The 26217-nt window shown below is 37.6% G+C and overlaps 2 protein-coding genes and 1 long non-coding RNA gene across 3 annotated transcripts in view; all 3 read right to left on the bottom strand.

Annotated features, from left to right (window-relative positions):
- The window catches only part of LOC117153017 (neural cell adhesion molecule 2-like), a gene marked incomplete at its 3' end in the record, with an annotated part of 33085 nt that extends 16854 nt beyond the window's left edge, over positions 1-16231 (bottom strand). Inside the window, exons 1-5 of the mRNA XM_033326562.1 lie at positions 15857-16231; positions 15057-15320; positions 14226-14489; positions 13400-13663; positions 13019-13294 (exon numbers count right to left, since the gene is read on the bottom strand). Coding sequence (XP_033182453.1) covers positions 13019-13294; positions 13400-13663; positions 14226-14489; positions 15057-15320; positions 15857-16049 — 1261 coding nt within the window. The remainder of the gene's footprint in view (positions 1-13018; positions 13295-13399; positions 13664-14225; positions 14490-15056; positions 15321-15856) is intronic.
- LOC113157433 lies at positions 519-1533 on the bottom strand. Its single transcript, XR_003298477.1, has 3 exons — positions 1519-1533; positions 899-967; positions 519-549 (listed from the first exon to the last, which is right to left on the bottom strand). It is a non-coding gene; the product is annotated as an uncharacterized LOC113157433 (long non-coding RNA).
- LOC113157403 lies at positions 7785-11035 on the bottom strand. Its single transcript, XM_026352896.1, has 8 exons — positions 10866-11035; positions 9938-10183; positions 9730-9846; positions 9562-9577; positions 9382-9476; positions 8876-8926; positions 8733-8792; positions 7785-7969 (listed from the first exon to the last, which is right to left on the bottom strand). Exons 1-8 carry the CDS (start codon positions 10969-10971, stop codon positions 7884-7886), a joined length of 777 nt encoding a protein of 258 aa, XP_026208681.1. The 5' UTR covers positions 10972-11035; the 3' UTR covers positions 7785-7883.
- Positions 16232-26217: the final 9986 nt, after the last annotated feature.

Here is a 26217-nt window from a genome sequence, read left to right as displayed (position 1 = left end):
CAGAGGGAACTGAAAGAAACCAGAAGTGGAGCAAAATAACAGCACGAAACAGGAAGAGGAACCAGGATCGTGACAAGAACTACTCAGAGAAGAGAGATTAAGGGTAATTCATTAAAAAAGAGGAAGAGAAGTGAACATTTACCTTGAGCATGTCCAGAGGAGAAGATTGTGTTCAGCACTGAAATAAAGACTGAAACTTAGCACATCAAGAGGTAAACACAGCAAACAACTGGACTTTCATTAATGACTAAATGTAACAAATGATCAGTGGTAAAAATCACATCAAACTGTATCTGATGATTTAACACAGTCGTCCTCTAAAGATCCTTCCTACAAAACAACCAACCTGATAACAAGTGTGCTCTGTTCAAAGTGAACAAACCTCTGATCCTCTGTTCTCCTCACTACAACATTTTCTCTCATTTGTTCCATCAATCAGTGATTTACTCACAGAAAAACTGCAGCACACAGAGAAAAGTGTGTCCCATCCTCACATCCAACACTGACTCTGGGAGAAATTCTTCAAACTGCAGCAAATGAAGAGAAACTCTGTGAAAACACAAGTTACATTTCATTCTTCTCTCAACTTGTCTGTGTTTCTGAGTTTGACCACAGTGTACTTTAACATACTGACACTTCCTCTGCTCCACTGCAGACAGACACATAGTCATAGTTTGAATCTGACACAAAGGTTAAATGATTGATTAAAACTTTAGATTTGTTATATGATAAAAACCTTTAACGTTTTAAACGAAACCAAATTAATAAAAATATCAAATTTTACTATTTTCTGAGAATTTGATTTGAAAAATCATAATTTATTAATTTTTATTTTCTGGAAATGTAACCTTTGGAAATAAAATAGAAACTGGTGAACTGATGTGTTCACTGGACTCACCCTGGTGAAACCAAGCTACTGAATTAAAAGGTGAAGATATTTCACATTTGTACGATTAAGTGCAGTAATCTGGTAAAGAAACAGAACATGAAATAGAAATATTATATTTAAGTACAAGTATCCCAATATTGTACCAGTGTTCAGTACTTGAGTTACTGTACTTTATGTACTTTCCACCACAGGTGTTCCCTGCTGAGTCATCAGAAATGATCAAACTGACAAAATGAAAAACTAATGTAAACTGTTCTAGAGAAAGCTCATCTGGATTTTCAGCTACAATTTCTTGTCTTATAAATAACATGACACAATTATCTGGTGGTAAAACACTTTAAACACTTTCAAATGAATGGAATGACATAAAATAAGAGATTTGAAACCTCATCATAATCTCTCTACATATACACAAGTTTCTAATCTCATAGTTGACATATCTACATGATTGTAGCTCAGCCTGAATACACTGATTGTGAATATATGTACATGTAGAAAACTAAACAGTCCAGTAGAGTGTTACCACAGTCCTCCAAACTGAGAAACTGGACAAACTCCTGACTCTCTGCTCTTCTTATTAATATTTTCCTTCAATTGTATCATTCAAACAGAGAAAGTCATGTACTCACAGAATATCTTCAGCATCCAGAGCAAGTATCACATCGTCACATTTAGTACTGACTCTGTCTCTGTGTTTCTGAGAACTCTGTTCACTTTGGATCAGGAGAAAACTGAAAAGAGACAACTGTGTAAAAAAGACGTCACTTATCAAACGGACGTGTCTGTATTTAGTTTGACCACAGAAAATGTGTGAAAACATGTTCACACTTTCTGCTCAGCTACTATTAATATGAACTGTGTTTCAAAGGAAAAGAGATGGAGAGAATATTAAAGAATTAAATAAAACAAATATGAAATCAGATAAAACTGTGGTATTATAGACAATAAGTCATGTTATGCAGTATCTTAGCTGTTCTTAAGACTGCACTATATGACTACTTCCTACTTCCTCTGTTTGTCCACCACTACTATGTCCAGTTGGTTAGGTTCACTGGTATAATAGACCTCAGCCTCTATTGATCTCATACATAGAGCTTGTTCCTGTGCTGCCATGATGAGTGTCTCTGTGCTGTCCTTCAATCCAGCTTTGTCCAGCCACTGGTAGGATTTTTCGATATGCACTGAGCTAAACTCACTTTCATTAATGATCACAGACAAATCAAAATGATCCAAAGACCTGGTTTTTCATGTATCACTTTAAATCAACAGGATTTAGATTTCTGATTGTCGGACTGCAGGTTTGTCTGTTTCTCACCATCTCAGCCACGACGTTATGAAGCAGAGAGAAGGTTCAGAATTCAGGATTAGGTGTTCACATGACACAGTATCATGGTTTCTAAGTCTAAGTCTTGCAGGAAGTACCTCCAGGTTTCTCAGATCCCGGTTTCATGTCTGGCCTTCAGTTTGTTGTTTTCTTCCACTTTTCTAGTAGCTTTGTTACAACTTAACCACTTCCTGAGGACGTCTGGGACCCATTTGAACACATTTTATCGAGTAAATACTAATGCATCCCTGATAATGATGTCACAGGAAAATACTAATATCAGTACAGGATGTGGTGGTTGTTTAGATGAGGCTGTGTCAATGCTCAAAACAGAAAAAAAAAAATGATATGGAGAAAACCACATGGAAATAATCACTGATGGTGGTGGTTGAAGCACCAGTGAAACAAGATACTTTATATTTGGGCAGATGAATCTGTCAATTCTGTTTTTGTGACTATCAGAATAGAACTAAATATGCAAAACCTTTGATCTAACACAAATTCCTTCAAGGTGTTTGAGTTATAGCATTGATGAGAATGAGACAAACATTGTCACAGTGACTTTGACCTTTGACCTACAGAATCTGATCACGTCATCCTTGAGTGAGTTTGTGCCAAATGTGAAAAACAAAGATTCCCTCAAAGTTTTTCTGACACATCCCATCCAGAACAAGAATTGGATACACATAAGGTCACTGTGACCTTTGACCTTTAGCCACCAAAACTAAAACATCTCAAATAGTCCAAGTGGACAGGTCTGGCAAGATCAAAGTAAGTACGAACTTCACCTTTGACCTTGGGCCACAAAAATAAATGTAATTCATCAGTCTCATTTTTGCCTAATTTGAAGGAATTTCCTGCACATGTTCCTTAGATATGGAGTTCAAAGAATCTGGAGGCTGTACAGATGGACAGACTACCTGAAAACATGACACCTCCAGCTCTGACTGTCATTGACATAAAACGTGCAGAGTGCAGTAGGTTTGTTTTCTATAGTAAAATCACCTTGTAGAAAAGAATACAATTCATGCTGTGCTGTGTCTTTTTGTGTCGTTTTATAACTATGTAAAGAATCTGTCACAATTAAGGAGGGGGACGAGGCAGGAATGAACTGAAACAGGATTTATTACTGATAAGTACAAAAACAAGGGAAACTAAGGAGGGTGTCAACGGACACTACAAAAACAGGCAGAAACACCAGAACAAAGTAACAACGTAAAACTACCCAGATGGCGGAGAACAAAATAACAAATCAGGAATCAAAGTACAAAGAAAAACCACTGCACGATGGCAGGAAAACACTCACAGGGGAAACTGGTAACAAAGTCCAAAAGTTCAGAGGGAGGAGAACGAAATCCAGACAGAGTGCAGGAGGGAAAGCAGACAGGACTGAGGAGGACGTGCAGGAGAAGGCAGGGGAAACAAACAAGCTGGACACAGGTGGGGGAACGACGACGAACTGACAGAGGGGAAAGGGCTGAGGAGAGTTTTGTAGTGGAAAGGGGGCACAGGTGAGTCCAATGTTCAGCTGGTTTCTGTGAGCAGAGGGAGAGAAGGAGCTGGTGGGCGGAGTCCAGAGGGAGTGAGGTGGAGAAGTGAGGGAAATCCCAGGCTGAAACGGTGACAGAATCAGGAGCATGTTCCAGATGGCTGTAGAAGCAGTGTTGTGTACTGTGTAATGACTGATTCAAAGAATGGACGTATTAGTTTGTTAGTGTTTGAACATTTTGCAAACAAAATGTGTCATTTTGTAATTTCCTGTTTCAACCTGTGTGTTAAATGTGTGAATGTGAAGTCAGAGTGGACACTGGTGCTACAAACACCCACAACTGTGTTTATATTTTTGTTTTGACCATCTCCAACAACCACCACTTCCTGTATTGATGACATGTTCTCCTGTAATGACTTTGTCAGAGACGCATGAGGACGCTTTAGCGTTTACTCTACAAACTTAGGATTCAATCACCCAAAACACATCTTAATACCAGGTGTAACAGTAAACAAAACCAATACCAAGAAATGAACTGGGACAGATATAGACAGCAGTAGAATTAGAGAGCAGCTGAAAGACTCATGAAACAACTGAGGTTGTTGCAGATTGACATCAACTCAATACCTCCACATACTGTTCAGTATGCTGCACCTGCAGTCCAATCTGTCATCAACTGATCTACATCTTTACCAGAAGAAATAATCAGCAGGACACTGAGCACACATGCTTTTGTTAGGCTGGTAGCAAGTATCACCATCTTGTCCATGAGTCAGATACTTCTGTTCACATGGAGCCATTTCTGATGAACATCTCTGACTGTTGTCATGTAAATGAAGAGGTGAACCAGTAAAGAGCAGAATTCAACATTTGGACTAGAAAGCACACACAAACTATTCAGTTGACTTTATTACAATAGAAAAGCTGCAAATATCAAACCAAGGATGATTGTGACTGTAGTCGTATCTCTGCTCCAGTTGTTGTTATTGTTGTGTTTGCTCAGTGTGAATAAATCTATTTGAACCACTCAGTAGAGTTAAACAGAGCTGCAGATCACCTGCAGCTACAATCAATCACTGGGATGCTGGAGCTGATCCCAGCTGTCCCTGGATGAAAGGTTGTGTACTGTACAGGTTACTGTACAACATCTTTCTGTCTACAGCTTTACTGAGTGATTCATATAGTTTTTAACCATAATGAGCTAATATGAACAATCTGAATCAGAACTGGAGCAGAGATACAGCTACAGTCACAATCAGCAGCTCCATCCAGCTGTAATCCAGCTATAGTTTGTCTCCATCAGCCTCAGCAGTGCTGCTTATATCCTCCGTTAACTAACTGTCTCCATCTCTCTGAGTTACAGTGATATTTGCTGCTCAGCAGCCACAGCTGAGGGTGAACTCACTCACTCTGTGGACACAGCCAGCGGGGATCTACTGCATGATACAAGCTATAGGCAACTCTCAGAATAGATCGTTATGGACCAGAGATAATGTAAAAACTATTGTGAGGGACTCTGTATTAATCCAAGTATACTGGGTGTAGATGTAGTTTTTCTTGAGTTTACCTGTGTTGTGGGAGTGGACTTCAGCATACAGCACATTATCAACTAAAACAAAGAGAGACAGTACAACAGTGGATGGAAACAGAAAATAAAGTAAAATGAAATTAAACATGAACTTTAAAAAATGTTGATCTAAACGTCACATTTCAAAACTATAAATGAATCAGAAACACCTCAAAGTTACATAGAAACTGTGTTTACTGGTGATGGTTAAAAATCAGAGAAAACTAACTGTTGTAAGTAATGAACCGTACCTGCAGCTGATCCAATCTTCACCTCAGAATAAACAGAGCTCTCCTCTGGTTCATGTTTCTTCCCTGTTAGCAGTGATCACATCAATGAATGAAAAGACTGTTACTGTTTCTATTTATTACTAGTTGTTCTCACTACACTACATTTGATTTCAGTTCTCATTAAATCAAACACTCACCCTTCTCAGTGATTGTTTGAAGCTCAATTGAGACATATGTGACTTCTTGCACCATCTTACACCGAAGCAACAGCTCCTCATATTCTTCTGTAACTTCTATATATTTGACAGTATCAGTAACAGCAGCTGGTTGTGGTCTCTAACCAACTATCCTCAGACTGAACAAGCTACTTGGATGAGTAGTGAAACATTTAAGTAAAGTAAAACACAATCCCTGATCTCACAGGACCTTTTCTAAAACACAACAAAAACTAAAATCTGTGATTTGTCAACTCAACTAAACTGGTTTAGATTGTAGCCAATACAGTTTGTCTGTTGAGGTACATGTGAGCAGAACGCAGTGCTGAAGAAAAACAAAGAGATTTGAGACGAGTGGGAGCGAAAAGGATGAGAAATGAATAGATTAGAGGGACAGCACAGTTAGAGGAAGGATACAGAGTATATCAGGAGAAGAATGATGAGGATGGAGCTGCCAGAAAGGAGGAGAAGAGAAAGACCAAAGAGGAGGTTCATGGACATGGTCGGTGTGACAGAGGACCAATCAGAGAACAGAGTGAGATGGAGACAAATGACTGACTGTGGCGACCCCTAAGGAAGCAGCAGGAAGAAGAAGGAGAGGTATCAAAGATGAATATTAATGTTTTTCAAATGAACCTATCATCACGACCCTAATTAGTACTAACTGTGACTGAAGCATTTAAAGTATTAGAATACATTTAGTAAATTTCATTTTTAGAAAAAGGACATTTGGAACTAAACTGGTTCCAATTGTCAGCAAATTAAATGAAGCTTAAAGTACAGAGAAACTCAGTGAAACATGTTTTCAAGCAGACTGACTAAAGAATCTCTCTGAAACTAGACTGAAGCTGATTCACAGAACACAGTGAAACTTGAAATGGGTCAAACTGCTCTAATGCATCGTTTACATCAAGGAATACATGTACATAGATCATCTTGAAACATTGTAAAGAATATATACAAATAAATATTGACAAAATAAAAATAATCAGGTTTTTATTGTGACTGGATCCAGATTACAGTGAGTCATTCAATCACTTACACACACACACAATGAATGTCTCATATCTGACACACATACTGCACGAAGAGTGGAGTTAGAACAGAGCAAGAATTAAAAACTGCTTTTCAGTGTAACTATCTTTGGTGGTGCTGTTTTTTAATGAGGAAGTAGATGAAGAAATCAGATTTTAAAACTGAAACACCACAAGAAAACGGCAGAGTCAGGAACAAACTAAGTGAAGCCACTGAGAGATGAACAGTTGACATAACATCCTGTATGTGAAGAACTGATGGAAAACACAGATTTTCAACCTCATGTGGGGACATGAAAAACCCTGCTGTGCTTCACGTCTAATCTCTGCTGATCTCCTCTAGATTTAACACTTTCCCTACATCCACACCTAGTGGGATCTCAGCATGAACACACTTTTCAGTATTTGTTCATGTTTTTCATCTGAATGTCTCGGAGCTTTCTACCTTCACATAACTGAGATGAACGGGACTAGTTTGTGACATTTGACATGAAAAGAACAAATGTCTCGTTGCTCTGAACAGTTCACAGAACAACAATGTGTCTTTTATCAAGTTTGATAATGTCAGAGGGAAAAGACTGAGGGATGTGTTTAGTACATAAAGCATTAAAAACAAACAACTTACCACTGGAAATATGTGTAAAAAGGTAAAAATACAAATAGAAAATACATAGTTACATACTGTACATATATGAGCAGGATATGTAGTAGATCAAACTACATATACACAGTAAACGTGTGTGAAAAAGCTTCTCTCTGCACCGTCACCTCTGTCCTACTGTACAACTAAATGATCATTTAGCTGCTGTTTGGAACATCCAGCAATCTGTGCTTTGTGCTGAAATAACAGAATATGTACATCATAATCTTATGAGCATGTGTGATGATGTGTTCTGTTGTGTCATCTATTAACACATTACAGGACAAACTACTGAGCATGTTGTCATGTTTTCTAGCAGAGATGCTCACAGTGGTTTTATTAAATACTGTCAATCATTTGTCTTTGGTTTGTTTTCCTTACAGGCCTGATAAAAAACACAGAAACAACATGTTATCAGAGATGGAACCATGCTTTCTGACATTATTATGAGTTGTAACTCATTTAATTATTTGTCAAATAAATCATCACCATAAGCTACATGGCAGCATTATCACCAAAAGATGTTCCAGGTTTGACTTGAGTACAAACAGGTTCATCTGTCGCTGCAGCAGAAGATTTTCCTGTGAACAGAAGTGATTTGATTTAAATATTTGTTTGTAATTTCATAATTAACTATGATAATATACTGAACTGACAGGTAGTCAGATTAATATCTTCATTATAGTTCTACAAAATAAACTTACAGTAATATCAAACACAGTTACAATTTTTATAAACTCAAAATCGAACAATGTACACTATTTAAAATCATGAAGCTCATGTGTCAACAACACGACTCCAACCCACTAAACTAAGCAGTGCTCAGTACAGTTCCAGTAATTTCACTCAAATATCTAAATCACAGTTTTGCAAACCTGTGAATACAAATTTAATCATTTAGAAACCGTGTTCTCCCAGAAACAATTTGATGACCTGTTAGTTTCAGTCATGTTGTACATGTGCAAACTCAGGTGAAGAACACTTGAGTCATGTGTCCGAGTATAAAAGAGGACGCATGTAATGACATCCAGGCAGAGCAATGGTGAAGGGGGATGCAGCCTGATATTTTCCTCACTCACACTCTTTCCATATCAGTGTTTTTCAGTTGTGCTTCCTCCTCTCTGTCTCATGTTCTCTATACTTTTCTGCAGGTATCACTGGCCTCTGAACTGCATATTGACCCAAAACTATATTTAACCATGTGACACATTGTACAAGCTTTAAATTCTGAGACTGTACCACAGTTTGCTGTTTCACAGCAAAAGAAAAATAACGATCATTTAAGACACAGAAGGCGGTAAAATCTTTAAATTAGATCTCTTGTATAATAATTGGAGTCCTCACCCTTCTTCTTTCCAAAGGTTTTAAGTTCAATCAAAGAATATGTGGCATCATCAGATTCATCTGAAATATACAGATGGTTTTAGTATTAAATCATTACAGACATTTCTAACTAAACATACACTATGAATCTATTGTTACTGTACCATTTCCAGTGTTTTCAGAGTCGTTCACTGATTCATAGATATGAGCCTCACCTACAGGGAAAAATAAATAAATACATTTATTTAAAAGTAACAATTATAATTCAAATTTACTTTGATGTCTGTTTTTAAAGGCGTCAATAGAAAAAGTACAAAGACAGCACATCTTTAATATTTCATAGTCTTCATTTCTTACATTTAAAGTCACACTCTGGCCTGTAAGATATATTCATATTGTTCTCATCGACAGTCGTGTCCTATAAGAAAACAGTGGAACAATAATATTTTTTTGATTATTTCCATGTGGTAGTTTAGGTTCAGTTCAGGTTGAATCAATGTAAAATTCAGTTTTACATGTGGATTTCTTGTTGTGATTAAATCACCTCAAGAACTGATTGTAAGGAAGAGTTAATGCAAAGTCAACAACAGCAATATAAATCCAAATAACAAAAAGGTAAAGCAGAGAAACCTAAATCATCATCATCATCATCATCAGTTCAAATACTGACCATGGAGAGGAGAGGACTGGTCATTATGTTGGTTTTCAGTCTGGTTGACCCTGTAATTTGTGGTGGGGGGGCTGCTGCTCTCTGACTGAATCGACCTTAACAGAATTAAAAACATATGTTTAATCCAGAGGTGGAAAGTGCTGCTGTTAAATATAAGAAGAGAGGAAACTGTTTACTGACCTAATAAAGCAGGAATCTGTGAAAAAGACATTTGTTGTTACATAGTTTTCAAACATAAAGAATCCTGCTGCTATTTCATGCTATGACTTTAAAACACATCTATGTATCTAGATAATACAACAGAAAGTAGCAAATAAACAGCTCATATCAGAAAGACAAATATCTCACGTTTGGACCGTCTGAAGCGACACAACAGGAGCAGAAGAACGAGAAGAACGAGAGAAACGACTCCACAAACCAGTCCAACGATCAGTGACCACGGAAATATTTCATGTCCTGCAGAGACAATAAGAATAAATATTATGTTGTAGTCAGAAACTTCAAATAATCTATTTTACACATAGGAAAATACATAAATCATTTGAATCTTACTCACTCTTCACTGTCATCCAGCTCTGTGGTGACTCTTTTCCTGAGTGTTGACATTTGTAGAAACCTTGATGTGACTTTGACACTGCAGAGATAATCAGCTCCACTCTGGTATCATTTTGGAGAAGTTTGTCATTTTGATAATAAAACACGTTGTTGGAAAGCTTTTGTCCTGTCTTCAATCTGCAGCCAAGAGAAACAGACTGTCCCTCAGTCACAGGATGAACAGGACTCATCAGGATCATATCTGCATCTAGAAAACAGTCAAACAGTAACAAGTTTCAGTCAGAGATCATCTGCAGAAGAAGCTGACGTAGAGTGATGCTACATTTATTTACTGATATTTAATCTAATACTTACAAACTATAAGCTACTTTTTGACACATAAACAGCTTTTCTACAATTTCAAGGAATAAATGATCCAACACTTGATTTGAATTGTGATGATTGACACTAAATCTTCAGACTAATCCTGATCTTCACCATTGATAAGAGACAGTATGGAACTGTCCTCTCTTTGGAAACAGAATAAGAGTAAAGCTGCAACTAGGATGAAGCCAAACGACAGCTTGTTACAGCAGCTCTAGAGAGAACAGGACATATGGACACATCAATATACTGTGTCATTTATCATTTGAGCCCTGATCAGATGTGTCACCAAATGTGGTCACCAGAGGGAGCTGCTGTTTGAACAGTACACTATAAAGTAGGAAACAACAACAAAGAAAACTGTGAAACTATCAAGATTATTAGTTGTGATATGAGACTTTTGTCTGTCGATGTCATGTTGTTTAATCTACTGTACCATGTAGCAGAGTTATGAACTAAACTCTGAAAACTTCACTGTGTACAACTCAGTTCTAAGAAGTAAATGATATAACTGCATTTAGAAGATGCTGTAAATACAGAAATGAAATGAAAAGAATCCAACATACTGTGTCCAGTGATGTTGACTGAATTAGTGAACTGTCCTGATCCAGACTCACACCAGTACACTGCAGAACTGTTCAGTCCACTAATGTTACATGTTGATCCAGTCATCGTCCCCCAGTCAGAACAGAGGGACAGGTAACTGTCCTCAGGAAACCTCCTCACTCTCCACTCAGTAGAGTTTCCTTCACAGCTCAGAGACACAGAGTCAGAGGTGAAGTGTTGAACTCTGTCAGGACTCACAGTGAGAGACGCTGATGGAGGAAAATCTGAAACACAAAACATGTTGTACACACACATGTTGTGACTTATACAGAGCTAAACAACAACTTCCAAAGATTTCTCATTTTTATTAATATCATAAGTCAACAGGACACCTGGAGATTTCTTCAGCTTTACAAAGTTCATTACTTTGCTGACATAGATTTTACATGTTGGTCACAGACAAATAACTGGAAGATAAAGATGAAAAGAAAGGAACAAAGGAACAAACTGACCTCCAGACCAGACAAACGCTGGTTTGCTGTGTTCAGTGTAAAACACTGGTTCTCCTCTTCCAGCTCTACACACATATCCTGCTGTGTGTGTCTGTCCATGAACCATGTAAGAATCCTCTTCAGTGCCACTGTCACTACCAGGTAGCAGCTCATATCTGTAGAGTCTGTCTGACAGTTTGGGAACAGTCTTATACCAGTAGAACCTCCATCCTGCAGATGGATGTTCAACCTCACACTTCAGAGTTACTGAGGCTCCAGGACTCAGCCAGGATGGAGACACAGTGAGGACAGACTGGGGTTTATCTGTTGGAAACAGGTTTTCTCAGTATCAACATGTTATGTCTACTGTGAAACATTAAATTCAATTTATCTGAACTTGAATAATCTTGTAATAGGTATTAGAAACTTTAAGATGGTCTAACTATGGAAAATCTAAATGTATATTAATAAAACTGAAACATTTGTTCTTGTTGACTTTGTACCTCACTTGTAACTTGTCACTTTAGATTAAATCATCTTCCAAATAAATGAGTGTAAATCTCTATGAATTATTTACATTTTCAGTTTAATGACATATAACTTGACTTACTGTTGTTCACTGTCAGTTCGATGAAATCACTCCACTCTGTTGTTTCATGTTGAGCATTTTTCTTTCTGCCTTTACAACTGTAGTTTCCACTGTGGGATGAAGAAGCAGAACTAATCCTGAATTCATTTTGATTTGAAGGTTTGATGGAACTGGTTGTTTCCCATTCATATTCCCACTCAGTGTCTCCTCCCTGAATCTCACATCTGACAGTGATCATCTCTCCATGGTAGATCTCAGACCAGTTGGGATTCAGAGTCACAACCACCCTGTTTGAGACTGTTGACAACAACAAAAAAGATCTCAAAAGGTTCAATCAAACCCTGTGTTGTGTATTTAAGTCAAATTGTCAAACTCACCCAGTGTGTTAATTCTTACTGACTGGCTGTACTGGGAGTAGTAAACTGGTTCTCCTCTTCCTCCTCTGCACCAGTACTGTCCTTCCTGTGAGACACTGATTTGTCCATTTGACTTGAAAACAGCATCATGTCTGTTCGGGAGTTCAGAGGATTGATCTCCTCTGTACCAGTAATATTTCCAACCAGATGATGGATTCACAGAGCAGCTCAGAGTCACACTGCCCCCTACTGGAATGACTCTGTCATCAGCACTGAGCTGTGGCTTTGGTTTCTCTGCTGTGGAGGTTTGAATAAATATAGAAAATATTTACTTATTGTTCCTGTGAATTAGTAAAAACCTAAATAACTTGATAAAAACAAATGCAACACATCTCATTCAACGATCTCTGTTAATTTTGTCATGACCAGTCAGTCACCAAACTGATCCAAACCTAAATAAACAACAACCCAACAGGGAAACTTCACTTCCAGCTCCCAAATAGATTCAGATTTAAACCAAGATAGATTGATACATTTCTATTAGTCCCATGATTCACTGGTTTACCTGTAGCCTTTACAGCACATTTTAGAATAAGGGAACACAACAAGTAAGTGATCTCCAAGAGTTCAATGTGGTGTTATATATTATATACAATGAATACAAAGAAAACTACTACAAATTCTAATTGTAAATGTGAAGTATTGTATTTCAGAATATATAAAAATATCAAACTGACCTGATACAGTCAGTGTGATGGTTTTACTCCACTGTGTTGAAGAATAGGAGTCTCTTCTGTTTCTGCCCCTACACATGTAGTTTCCACTGCTGGACTCAGAAACACTGAGAGTCCAGTAATTAACATGTGTCTGATGTGAAGTTGACTGAGGTGTTTTCCATTCATAATCCCACTCAGTGTCTCCACCTCCCTGGATCTCACATCTGACAGTGATCTTCTCTCCACTGAAGATCTGAGACCAGTCAGGTTGTAGAGTCACAGAGACAGAAGTGGAAACTGAGAGACACAAAGAGAAATATTGAATTAACTCAATTAACTTGATTGGTGTAAAATGTCCTGACAGATGTGTTGAAATATTAGAAACACAGGAATTAAACTCACCAGTTATCTCAACAGTGACCTCATCACTGTAATCAGTGTAGTAAACTGGTTCTCCTCTTCTTCCTCTGCACCTGTAGATTCCTTCTTGTGAGACTCTGATATCTCTGTTTTCTTCACCAACAACCTGAGCTTCATTAGAGTTTGAGGTTCGTCTGAACCAGTCATATTTCCAACCATCAGAGTCGTCCACAGAGCAGCTCAGTGTCACTCTGTCTCCTACTGGTATGATTGTTGAACCTGATGTCACTTTGGCTTTCGGTTTATCTGTTTTAATTTAAAATAAAGAAACAAATCATGAAATGTGTAGGTTTGAATCTAAATATGAAAAAAACTTTCAGGTCCAGTCAGTTTTATTTTTTAACTAAATCTCACAGTTTACTATTTTTCTTTAAGGGGTTTTACAATCTGTAAAACATACAAAACCTTCTGTGTTTAAACCATTTCCACATCACTCTGAATTCTTTACTTTTCTACAGTTTTGCATTTCTTTTTTTAGTTTTGATATATTTCATAAAAGGCAACAAATATTACATTAAACTGTTTATTTAGAGTTTGTTTCTTTTTCTTTTTTTTTTAAAGTATTTCTTCAGATATTCTCCTCTGTATCTGACACTGTACACTAAAGCACATACATCATGATACAGTCATGTTGGATTACAGTGTCTGAGTTTTGGAACAGCTAACATCATGTATTCTGAGAGAAAAGTCAAAAACAAAATACAGTGGTTCACATTTAACTTGTACATATTCACACCTCGTTCAAATATATGAACAGAGCTTCAAAATAAAAGCTGCTGGTCATGATGATAAAACATTAATGACTCACCTGATACAATTAAAGAGATGATGTAACTGTTTTTTATACGATTTAAGCTCCTGTGGAAACCAGAGCACTGGTATCGACCACTGTCTTCTGTTAATAGAGGTTGATATTTGTAGTGTTTATATGACATGTACTGATCAGACTTTTCATCTTTAATCCATCTGTATTCCCAATCAGTGTGTTTTCCTTCCTTCAAGTCACATATGAAGGTCACAGACTCTCCAGTAAAAAAACTGGACCAGTTAGGATCAAGGGTCAAAACAGCATCTAAAACCAACAGAAACAAAAAAATAACACTACAAAATTATGAATATAAATTATTAAAGTACAAATGATGTTACTCACAGAAAGAGACCAATTGTAATTAATTAAATATAAAAAGAAGAGTTCATTCCAAAAAAGGAAGAGAAGTGAACATTTATCTTTAGCATGTCCAGAGGAGAAGATTGTGTTCAGCACTGAAATAAAGACTGAAACTTAGCACATCAAGAGGAAAACACAGCAAACAACTGGACTTTCATTAATGACTAAATGTAACAAATGATCAGTGGTAAAAATCACATCAAACTGTATCTGATGATTTAACACAACAAGTAAGTGATCTTTAGCAGTTCAATGTGGTGTTATATATTATATACAATGAATACAAAGAAAACTACTACAAATTCTAATTGTAAATGTGAAGTGTTGTATTTAAGAATATATAAAAATATCAAACTGACCTGATACAGTCAGTGTGATGGTTTTACAAATAGATACGTTGAATTAACTTGATTGGTGTAAAATGTCCTGACAGATGTGTTGAAATATTAGAAACACAGGAACTAAACTCACCAGTTATCTCAACGGTGACCTCATCACTGTTATCAGTGTAGTAAACTGGTTCTCCTCTTCTTCCTCTGCACCTGTAGACTCCTTCTTGTGAGACTGTGATATCTCTGTTTTCTTCACCAACAACCTGAGCATGATTAGAGTTTGAGCTTCGTCTGAACCAGTCATATTTCCAACCATCAGAGTCGTCCACAGAGCAGCTCAGTGTCACTCTGCCTCCAACTGGTATGATTGTTGGACCTGCTGTCAGTTTGACTTTGGGTTTATCTGTTTCAACAAATCATAAAACAGGTAGGTTTGAATCTAAATATGAACTACTATCACTATTTTTCTTTAAGGGGTAGATTGTACCGATTGTATGGCACAGATTGTAAAATCTGTAAAACATACAACACCCTCTGTGCTTGAACCATTTCCACATCTCTGAATTTTTTACTTTCCTACAGTTTTGCATTTCTTTTTTTAGTTTTGATATATTTCATAAAAGGCAACAAATATTACATTAAACTGTTTATTTAGAGGTTCTTTCTTTTTTCTTTTTCCTTTTTTTAAAAAGTATTTCTTCAGATATTCTCCTCTGTAGCTGACACTGTACACTAAAGCACATACATCATGATACAGTCATGTTGGATTACAGTGTCTGAGTTTTGGAACAGCTAACATCATGTATTCTGAGAGAAAAGTCAAAAACAAAATACAGTGGTTCACATTTAACTTGTACATATTCACACCTAGTTCAAATATATGAACAGAGTTTCAAAATAAAAGCTGTTGGTCATGATGATAAAACATTGATGACTCACCTGATACAGTTAAAGAGATGATGTTACTGTTTTTTATACGATTTAAGCTCCTGTGGAAACCAGAGCACTGGTATCGACCACTGTCTTCTGTTAATAGAGTTTGATATTTGTAGTGTTTATGTGACATGATCTGATCAGACTTTTCATCTTTGCTCCATCTGTATTCCCAATCAGTGTGTTTTCCTTCCTTCATGTCACATATGAAGGTCACATACTCTCCACTAAAAAAACTGGACCAGTTAGGATCAAGGGTCAAAACAGCATCTAAAACCAACAGAAACAAAAAAATAACACTACAAAATTATGAATATAAAGTATTACAGTACAAGTGATGTTACTCACAGAGGAAGATTTATTATAATTAATTAAATAATAAGAAGAAAATCTAGCCACAGGGGATGCAAGCCAGTGATTTCTGTGCCGGTCCCAAGTCCGGATAAATAGAGAGGGTTGCGTCAGGAAGGGCATCCGGCGTAAAAATTGCCAAAATAACCATGCGAATCATCCACAAGACTTTCATACCGGATTGGTCGAGGCCCGGGTTAACAACGACCGCCACCGATGCTGTTAACCTAAAGGGTGTCGGTGGAAATTTGACTACTGTTGGTCAAAGAAAGAGGGGAGGCAGAAGGGTTCGTGGTCAGAGAGAGAAGGGAAAAGGCAGGAGCATAGATCTGAGAATAGGGACTCTTAACGTTGGCACAATGACAGGGAAAGGCAGAGAGCTGGCAGACATGATGGAGAGAAGGAAGGTAGATGTACTGTGTGTGCAGGAGACAAGGTGGAAGGGCAGCAAGGCACGTAGTATCGCAGGAGGATACAAACTGTTCTACCATGGTGTGGATAGGAAGAGAAACGGGGTAGGAGTAATCCTGAAGGGGGAGTTTGTGAACAATGTTCTAGAGGTGAAAAGAGTCTCAGACAGGGTGATGAGCATAAAGCTCGAAATTGAAGGGGTGATGATTGAATGTAGTCAGTGGGTAAGCTCCACAAGTTGGTTGTGAGTTATAAGAGAAGGAGAGATTCTGGAGTGAGTTTGATGAGGTCATAGAGAGTATCCCCAGAGGAGAGAGAGTTGTTGTTGGAGCAGACTTCAATGGGCATGTTGGTGAGGGCAACAGAGGTGATGAGGAGGTGATGGGCAGGTTTGGTGTGAAGGAAAGGAATCTGGAAGGACAGATGGTGGTGGACTTTGCTAAGAGGATGGAAATGGCTGTAGTCAACACCTACTTCCAGAAGCGAGAGGAACATAGAGTGACATACAGAAGTGGAGGTAGGAGTACACAGGTGGACTACATCCTATGTAGACGAGGTCATTTGAGAGAGGTTAGTGACTGCAAAGTGGTGGTAGGAGAGAGTGTAGCCAGACAGCACCGCATGGTGGTGTGTAAGATGACTCTGGAGGTCAGAAAGAAGAAGAGAGGGAAGACAGAAAAGAAGACCAAGTGGTGGAAGTTGAAGAATGAAGAAACTTGTGAGGAATTCAGACAGACGTTGAGACAGGTTCTTGGTGGTCAGGATGAGCTTCCAGATGACTGGGAAACTACAGCAGAGATTATCAGGGAAACAGGTAGGAAGGTGCTAGGTGTGTCATCTGGAAAGAGGAAAGAAGGTAAAGACACTTGGTGGTGGAATGAGGAAGTACAGGAATGTGTCCAGAGGAAGAAGTTAGCTAGAAGGAAGTGGGATGTAGAAAGGACTGAGGAAAGTAGACAGGAGTACAAGGAAGCGCAGCGTAGAGTGAAGAGGGAGGTGGCAAAGGCCAAACAGAAAGCTTACGATGAGCTGTATGACAGGTTAGACACAAAGGAAGGAGAGAAGGACTTGTACAGGCTGGCCAGACAGAGAGATAGAGATGGGAAGGATGTGCAACAGATAAGGGTGATTAAGGACAGAGATGGAAAGGTACTAACAACCCAGGAGAGTGTGCAGAAAAGATGGAAGGAGTATTTTGAGGAGCTGATGAACGAGGAAAATGACAGAGAAAGAAAGGAGGAAGATGTGGATGTTGTGGAGCAGGAAATAGCAGAGATTGGAAAGGATGAGGTTAGGAAGGCTCTGAAAAGGATGAAGAGTGGAAAGGGTGTTGGTCCTGATGACGTACCTGTGGAGGTGTGGAAGTGCTTAGGAGAGACAGCAGTGGAGTTTCTAACCAGTTTGTTCAATAGGATTCTAGAGAGTGAGAAGATGCCTGAGGAATGGAGGAGAAGTGTTCTAGTTCCGATCTTTAAGAACAAGGGTGACACGCAGAACTGCAGCAACTATAGAGGAATAAAGTTGATGAGCCACACAATGAAGCTGTGGGAAAGAGTAGTGGAAGCCAGGCTTAGGAAGAAGGTGGAGATTTGTGAGCAGCAGTATGGTTTCATGCCCCGTAAGAGCACCACTGATGCCATTTTTGCTTTGAGAATGTTGATGGAAAAGTACAGAGATGGTCAGAAGGAGCTGCATTGTGTCTTTGTAGATTTAGAGAAGGCGTATGACAGGGTGCCGAGGGAGGAGCTGTGGTACTGTATGAGGTCGTCTGGAGTGGCAGAGAAGTACGTCAGACTAGTTCATGACATGTATGAGAGAAGTATGACGGTGGTGAGATGTGCTGTAGGTCAGACAGAGGAGTTCAAGGTGGAGGTGGGACTACACCAAGGATCAGCTTTGAGTCCCTTCTTGTTTGCTATGCTGATGGACAGGCTGACAGATGAGGTCAGACAGGAATCTCCCTGGACAATGATGTTTGCGGATGACATTGTGATTTGCAGTGAGAGTAGAGAGCAGGTGGAGGAACAGCTGGAAAGGTGGAGGTTTGCTCTGGAAAGAAGAGGCATGAAGGTCAGTCGTAGTAAGACAGAATACATGTGTCTGAACGAGAGGGATCAAGGTAGAAGCGTTAGGTTACAGGGGGCTGAGGTGAAGAAGGTGCAGGAGTTTAAGTACTTGGGGTCAACAGTTCAGTGTGATGGAGAGTGTGGAAAAGAGGTGAAGAGGAGAGTGCAGGCAGGTTGGAGCGGGTGGAGGAAAGTGTCAGGAGTGTTGTGTGACAGAAGAGTGTCAGCAAGACTCAAAGGAAAGGTGTACAAGACAGTGGTGAGACCAGCTCTGCTCTATGGGTTAGAGACGGTAGCAGTGAGAAAGAGACAAGAGGCTGAGATGGAGGTAGCAGAGATGAAGATGTTGAGGTTCTCCTTAGGAGTGACCAGGTTAGACAGAATAAGGAACGAGCACATCAGAGGGACGGCTCACGTTGTCTGTGTTAGTGACAAAGTCAGAGAGGCCAGACTGAGATGGTTTGGACATGTTCAGAGGAGGGATAGTGAGTATATTGGTAGAAGGATGTTGGAGATGGAGCTGCCAGGCAGGAGGACAAGAGGACGACCAAAGAGGAGATATATGGATGTCTTAACAGAGGACATGAGGTTGGCTAATGTTAGGGTAGAAGATGTTCATGATAGATTTAGGTGGAAAAGGATGATTCGCTGTGGCGACCCCTGATGGGAAAAGCCGAAAGAAGAAGAAGAAGAATTAAATAATAAGAAGACTGTACATTTACCTTGAGCATGTCCAGAGGAGAAGATTGTGTTCAGCACTGAAATAAAGACTGAAACTTAGCACATCAAGAGGAAAACACAGCAAACAACTGGACTTTCATTAATGACTAAATGTAACAAATGATCAGTGGTAAAAATCACATCAAACTGTATCTGATGATTTAACACAGTCGTCCTCTAAAGATCCTTCCTACAAAACAACCAAGCTGATAACAAGTGTGCTCTGTTCAAAGTGAACAAACCTCTGATCCTCTGTTCTCCTCACTACAACATTTTCTCTCATTTGTTCCATCAATCAGTGATTTACTCACAGAAAAACTGCAGCACACAGAGAAAAGTGTGTCCCATCCTCACATCCAACACTGACTCTGGGAGAAATTCTTCAAACTGCAGCAAATGAAGAGAAACTCTGTGAAAACACAAGTTACTGTACCTCCTGTCCTCATGGACTATGGTTCTGTATTATTAACTTATTTATTGGGACGCTTGGGGACTTATATTGACAGTCACTAGTCATATGTGATTTAATCCTTAAATTTTAGCTTATTGTTTGAACAAATATTGGCAATATCTGTTATATGAACAATAAAAATGAGTGATGAACATTATTAGTAGAGTGTTTAGATAACAGGATGGAAAAATGGGGACTTGTACAGTCTTTGTACTAGAAATACAGAAAATGCTGATGAACTGGTTTTCTGGAGTTTCTATGTATTTTAACATTAGAGATAGAGATGACTTCTTGAGCTACATTTCAAACACAACAACAAGTGTTTCAGTGACATCATGGTTAAAATCTTAATGGTTAAAACATCAACAACAGTTTTCACTTGTGTTGAGGTCAGAAACAAACAGGAACAAACATTTCCTGTTTAATGTATTTACTCTTCCCACTTTCTAAGATTGACTAAAACTTCAGATTTACAGTAAAACAGGTAAATATTAACTATATGGTTTGTTCTACAATAAAAAACCTTTAACGTTTAAAACCAGATTTATAAAAATATCAGATTTTACAGGTTTAATCGCAGAAACTCTCTTAACTTCCACCTACAGCCCCTTTATTCAAATGTTCATTTATCTGCTACCAACAAAAACATATTAGTCAATTTAAAAAGCATATGATGCATTGTTAATAAAGTGGTGATGAAGACTGTACTGATTCATTTATTGGATTGAACGTTTCACTGATCACATTATAATATACTTCTATTATACTATAAATGTAGTTATTGAGAGGATTAGAGGTGAGAAACATTTTAAAAACCTTATTTCTGAGAATTTCATTTAAAAAATCATGAACATCCTTCATTTTTATTTTTTAGAAACTGACCCTTTAGCAATAGAATAGGAACTGGTGAACGGGTGTGTTCACTGGACACACCCCAGTGAAAAAATGAATTAAAAGGCAACCATATTTTACATTTGTGTTATTAACTGCAATAAACTGGTAAAGAAAGTTTCTAAAGTCATTGATAAAAACAATAGAAAAACCAAATATATCTCTGCTCAGATGGGATTGTTGGGTTTTCTATATCATTTTTTGTATAATCATACTCTGTAAGGTCTTAAACCTTGCACTGTAAATTGCCTTGAGACAACTTCTGTTGTGGATTGGCACAATACAAATATAACTGAATTGAATTGAATTGAATCTTTTGTACTCTTTATGCAAAATGTCCCAATTCGGAATTATATCATATTAATGGATTATATCTTGATACATCCATCGGGAAACATCACTAATGTTGCAGCTGGTAAAGATGGAGCTAATTTTAACCACTTTGGTCGATGTAGGCGTAACATGAAATAGAAATATTATATTTAAGTACAAGTATCCCAATATTGTACCTGTGTCCAGTACTTGAGTAACTGCACTTTATGTACTTTCCACCACAGGTGTTCCCTGCTGAGTCATCAGAAATGATCAAACTGACAAAAAAAAAACCTAATGTAAACTGTTCTGGAGAAAGCTCATCTGGATTTTCAGCTACAATTTCTTGTCTTATAAATAACATGACACATTTCTCTGGTGGTAAAACACTTTAAACACTTTCAAATGAATGGAATGACATAATATAAGAGATTTGAAATCTCCTCATAATCTCTTTACATACACACAAGTTTCTAATCTTATATTTGACATATCTACATGATGGTAGCTCAGCCTGAATACACTGATTGTGAATATATGTACATGTAGAAAACTAAGCAGTCCAGTAGAGTGTTACCACAGTCCTCCAAACTGAGAAACTGGACAAACTCCTGACTCTCTGCTCTTCTCACTATTAATATTTTCCTTCAATTGTATCATTCAAAAAGAGAAAGTCGTGTACTCACAGAATATCTTCAGCATCCAGTGCAAGTATCACATCGTCACATTTAGTGCTGAGTCTGTCTCTGTGTTTCTGAGAACTCTGTTCACTTTGAATCAGGAGAAAACTGAAGCATCTAAAAAGAGAGAACTGTGTTATAAAGAACTTACATATCAATGAGATCTCTGCTTCCTTCTCTTTTTCATTAAACAAACATGTCTGCACTAGCTTGACCGCAGAAAACATGTTCACACTTCCTGCTCAGCTACTATTAATATGAACTGTGTTTGAAAAGAAGAGACAGGAAGAATGGTAAAGAATTAAATAAAACAAACACGAAATCAGATAAAACTGTTGTATTAATTATTATTATATATTATATTTCATTTTTCAAACAGTGTAACATATATTTTACATTGTGTGTTAATTTGTGCATGTTATGCTGCGTAGTGTTCACTGCCCTCACCCCCTTCATATTTCCTGTATTGTGGTGAATGTGATGTCTGTGTATGTCTGAAGAGCGTGTTTGTAAATAGATCTTGTGTGTGAATGTATCATACATATGTATATCAAAATAATTAATTCAGTTGTTGCATTGTCTCCTTGTTTTATATATATACACATACATATTTAAACCTGTTGTACATCATTCAATAACAAAAGCTGACTACAACTGTTCCTCCCTCAGTATGTGAATACTGCAGCTATACAGTGAGATAAACTCACTTTTAATAATGGTCATGAACATGTACATATCAAAATGAACCTGTTTTGTCATATTTCAAAACTGAGGTTGTTGCTGCTGATTGTGAGGAAGGATATTGTGACATGATGATAGTGCTGCATGGAATAAAAACACATAGTGGAAGAAGAAAGGTCAATAACAAGAAAGTTAGACAACAATCACCATAGTACCACTCACATACACTTTGCTGCACCTGTAGTAAAATCTGGTTCATCAGGATTCAGAACAACCTGGAAACTAAGCAGACGTTCTGTTATTAGTAGACATCATGATCTGAAACATGAGTAAATACTTTGGTTCACTAGTTGATATTAGTCATAAAATAAACATTTCATTTGGAAAAAAAATCACTTTATTACAAAACTAATGTGAAGAAATATATAATAAAATCATTTATTGATCAAAATGACTCCCAGTTGTTAGTGATCTGTGCAGCAAAGTCATGTGGTAGTGAAGGCAGGAAAACAGAGCAAAGGTTTGCAGAGGGGGGAGGTGAGTGTGACTGAGAGAGGGAGGTGAAAGAAAGAATCTTGTAACATCTGCTGGTAGAGAGGATATGACTGAACTGACATTTATACAACATGGAGGCATTTGTGCGTTTGTACTTACTAAGACATTTAGACCTGTTTCTAGTTTCTTCATTCATTTGTTTTAATTCATTTGTGATTGTGCAGAAAACCACAAAATGAAAGTGAGTCCAAGAGAGGAAGTGAGAGACTCTGTTGAGCTGAGGAGGTGAACTCATTATGACAATATGTGCAATATTTAGTTCACTGATGATCTTGATCAATGTCACATTACTCACAGCAGATCAGTTAGATCACTGCATCTCCATCTGAGCACTGCTGTCAGCTGCTGTCTCCTCCCTACCTCACCCCCACCTCCTCAAAATCTGAACCAGGTTGATGTTTTTGTAGCAAACTTGAATTATGACTCAGTGTAATTTATTTCTTTTCCTCTTTCCTGTAATATGCACAGACATAGTGATACAATATTAAGACGTCTCTGTCTTGCATCTTGTATCAGCGCTCTACACTCTTCACAGAGATGCTCGCCAGAGGGTACACTATTATAATATTGAGAACAACACCTCTTTGGTTTCTCACTAAAAATACTTTACTTTGTCCTGTATGCAGGAAACTGGAGCACATATATATGTAAATAAACTAGACCACAAAATAAGAATAAACTAAATATGCCTTTAACTGTAGTGTTAATTGTATTACAATGAAACAAAGTCAAAAGATGTAGGGGATGTCTTGTTTAATTCACTATCCTCCCATTTTCATCCACTTTTGTACTAGTTTCTCTCTCAAAATAAAAACAGCAGAAAAGTTAAGTGTTGTAGAAAATCTAAAAATAAAGCACCTTATGGTGAGAATACCTTTGAAATGATGCAGCTGTAGAATCCATATTTGGTGCAATGTATAAAAAGTTTATATGGTCTTTTATTCCTGGTTCTGCTGTTTAATTTGATGTGAAGCTTCACAATGTTCTTTCCTACTCAGTCCATTGTTTCACACTGTGTTTGAGAAATGCTTATCCAGGTCCCCCAATTCGAGGACGTTAGGGCCCACGAGACAGCAGTGTCTTTTATATCTCTATAAAGAGTCTCAGAGAAAGCAGGTGTGTAAGGAGGCCTCTGTAGTGATGTAGTGTACTGTAGTCAGGGGTGTCATGCCACATTCTTTAATCTAGCAGTTCTTCTTGATGTTTTGTCATTTTTATGGTTTTTAATTTCACATCTCATCTTGGGTATTTACGTAGTCATTAGACACAGTGATGTTAGATCGTAAGTGGTTTGTTGCACCATCGGTGTTTTTTCCCTTTTCCAGGTTAAGTCTGTGTGCTTTGGTTTGATGCTGTACACCTACTGACAATGAAGTGTGACTACAGACACAAGTGGTTTCAGGGATTCGGTGTCTTAATAACTCACAGCTCATGATTTCATCAAACACGGAGTAATAGACGCCTTGGGAATCACTACCATAATCTCTCAGACATTTCTTTATCAGAATAATAATCACCAGGAAGCATAACCACACATGCTACTGTTTAATAACTAAAACAAAGACCTAACATATTTCTGTAGTAAAAGTATTTGGTCACATCTCAGCTTCTGCTCCTCCAGGCTTTGTCTGCAGGAGCAGAAGCCTGCAAATCTTATCAAACACAGATGTATTTTTTGTTCTGATGTCACCTTTTGCAGTTGTTTGTTGACACAGATCTCTTTTTTAATCTATAGGGAAAACAAGTCAAAGAAATTAGTTATTCAAGATTAAAACAGATTTCTATTCACTTTCAACCAATTTCATTATGTGTCACATAAATCATTACAAATAAATTCCAATATAAATTATTACCAACGGATGATTCTGGTTTGACTTCAGAATAATCATTTTCATATTCTGCTGCAGGACTTGATTTCCCTGTAAATAAAATTCAAAATGAATGTGTTTAAATCATTTGACAGTCTAAGTTCAATTTACACTAATTTCTACTGTTTTAAATAGTAAATTCATGATACAGAAGAGGAAAACTTGTTACAATAGTTACAAACAACAATAATTTGATATTTTCTCAAATTTCTCCTGCACAAAGATGTCACCACATGCAGCAGCTGAACAAAAATAGCTGCAGGTGGACCTAAACTATGATCTTTGTTTTTCTTCTTCTTTCACTTTAACTTGGGGGAGTGAAAAATATGACATTTATGAAAAACACATTTAAAGTTTTACATAAGTCAAACAAGGATATACGGATATCAAAAATAATAATAAAAAAAAAAAATAGGAGTTAAGAAATTCTGGCATCATGTTCCTTGTTCTGACTTCCTTTGTTGAGCTTTTATTTTGTGCCACTTCCTAGTTTGTCCTCTTTTCAGCTTAATTTAAGCAACCTTAATTAGTTTCTCTATCAGTCTCTGAAGAAAAAGTCTCTAGACTCCTTTTACTATTTTAATTTGTGTCTGGCCTATTAATCGGGTCCTAAAAACCATGAATATTAATACTAAAATAAAATACTCATTGAATACTTAAATTTGATATACTGTACCATTTTCAGAGCCTTTGATTCGTAAACAGAAGTATCACCTACAAAAAAATGATTATATAAAGTGATAATATAGCAATTTTCTACATCAGAATACCTGAAATTCAATTCATATAATACATCAGGATTAAAAATGACAGTCGTAGACGTCACTGTAATAAATAACAAGTGTTATTTCTGTGCAACCAGTGTGTTTTACAACAACAGAAAATCAAAGTCACATCAAGTCTTAGTATCAAATACAAGACTTTGATCCAGGACTAAGATGATAAATGAGAAGACATTTAGCGTTTGTGTCACAGTATAAGGGGTCCTTATACTGTGACACAAACGCTAAATGAGGCAGGTCTGAACTGAAACAGGAGCTTATTAGCAAAACTACAAAAACAGGCAAACTAAGGGGGGTGTCAACTGACACTACAAAACCAGGAAGAAACACGAGGACAAAGTAACAACTTAAAACTACCAAAATGGCTGAAAACAAAGTAACAAATCAGGATATCAAAGTACGAAGCAAAACCACTGCTCAAAGGCAGGAAAACACAGGTATTAATGTCCAGAATTCAGAGGGGGAAGCAAACAGGGCTGAGGAGGACGGGCAGGAACAGGCATGGAAAACAAGCTGGAAACAGGTTGGGAGTGACGACGAGCTGACAGAGGGGAAAAGGGCTGAGGAGAGTTTTGTAGGGGAAAGTGGGCACAGATGAG

This window comes from Anabas testudineus, chromosome 18, assembly GCF_900324465.2.
Source record: "Anabas testudineus chromosome 18, fAnaTes1.2, whole genome shotgun sequence".
In the NCBI taxonomy this organism is placed as follows: Eukaryota; Metazoa; Chordata; class Actinopteri; order Anabantiformes; family Anabantidae; genus Anabas; species Anabas testudineus.
Note: the sequence above shows the minus strand (reverse complement) of the source record. Positions and strands in the feature narration are given on the sequence as shown.

Excerpts from the sequence above, each read along its gene's own strand:
- LOC113157403 (XM_026352896.1), bottom strand. The coding sequence starts at position 10,971 with ATGACTGGATCAACATGTAACATTAGTGGACTGAACAGTTCTGCAGTG. Across the intron at positions 10,184-10,865 it reads AGTCAACATCACTGGACACA|ATGCAGATATGATCCTGATG; the intron begins GTATGTTGGATT and ends ACTGTTTTCTAG. Across the intron at positions 8,793-8,875 it reads CTCTGAAAACACTGGAAATG|ATGAATCTGATGATGCCACA; the intron begins GTACAGTAACAA and ends TGTATATTTCAG.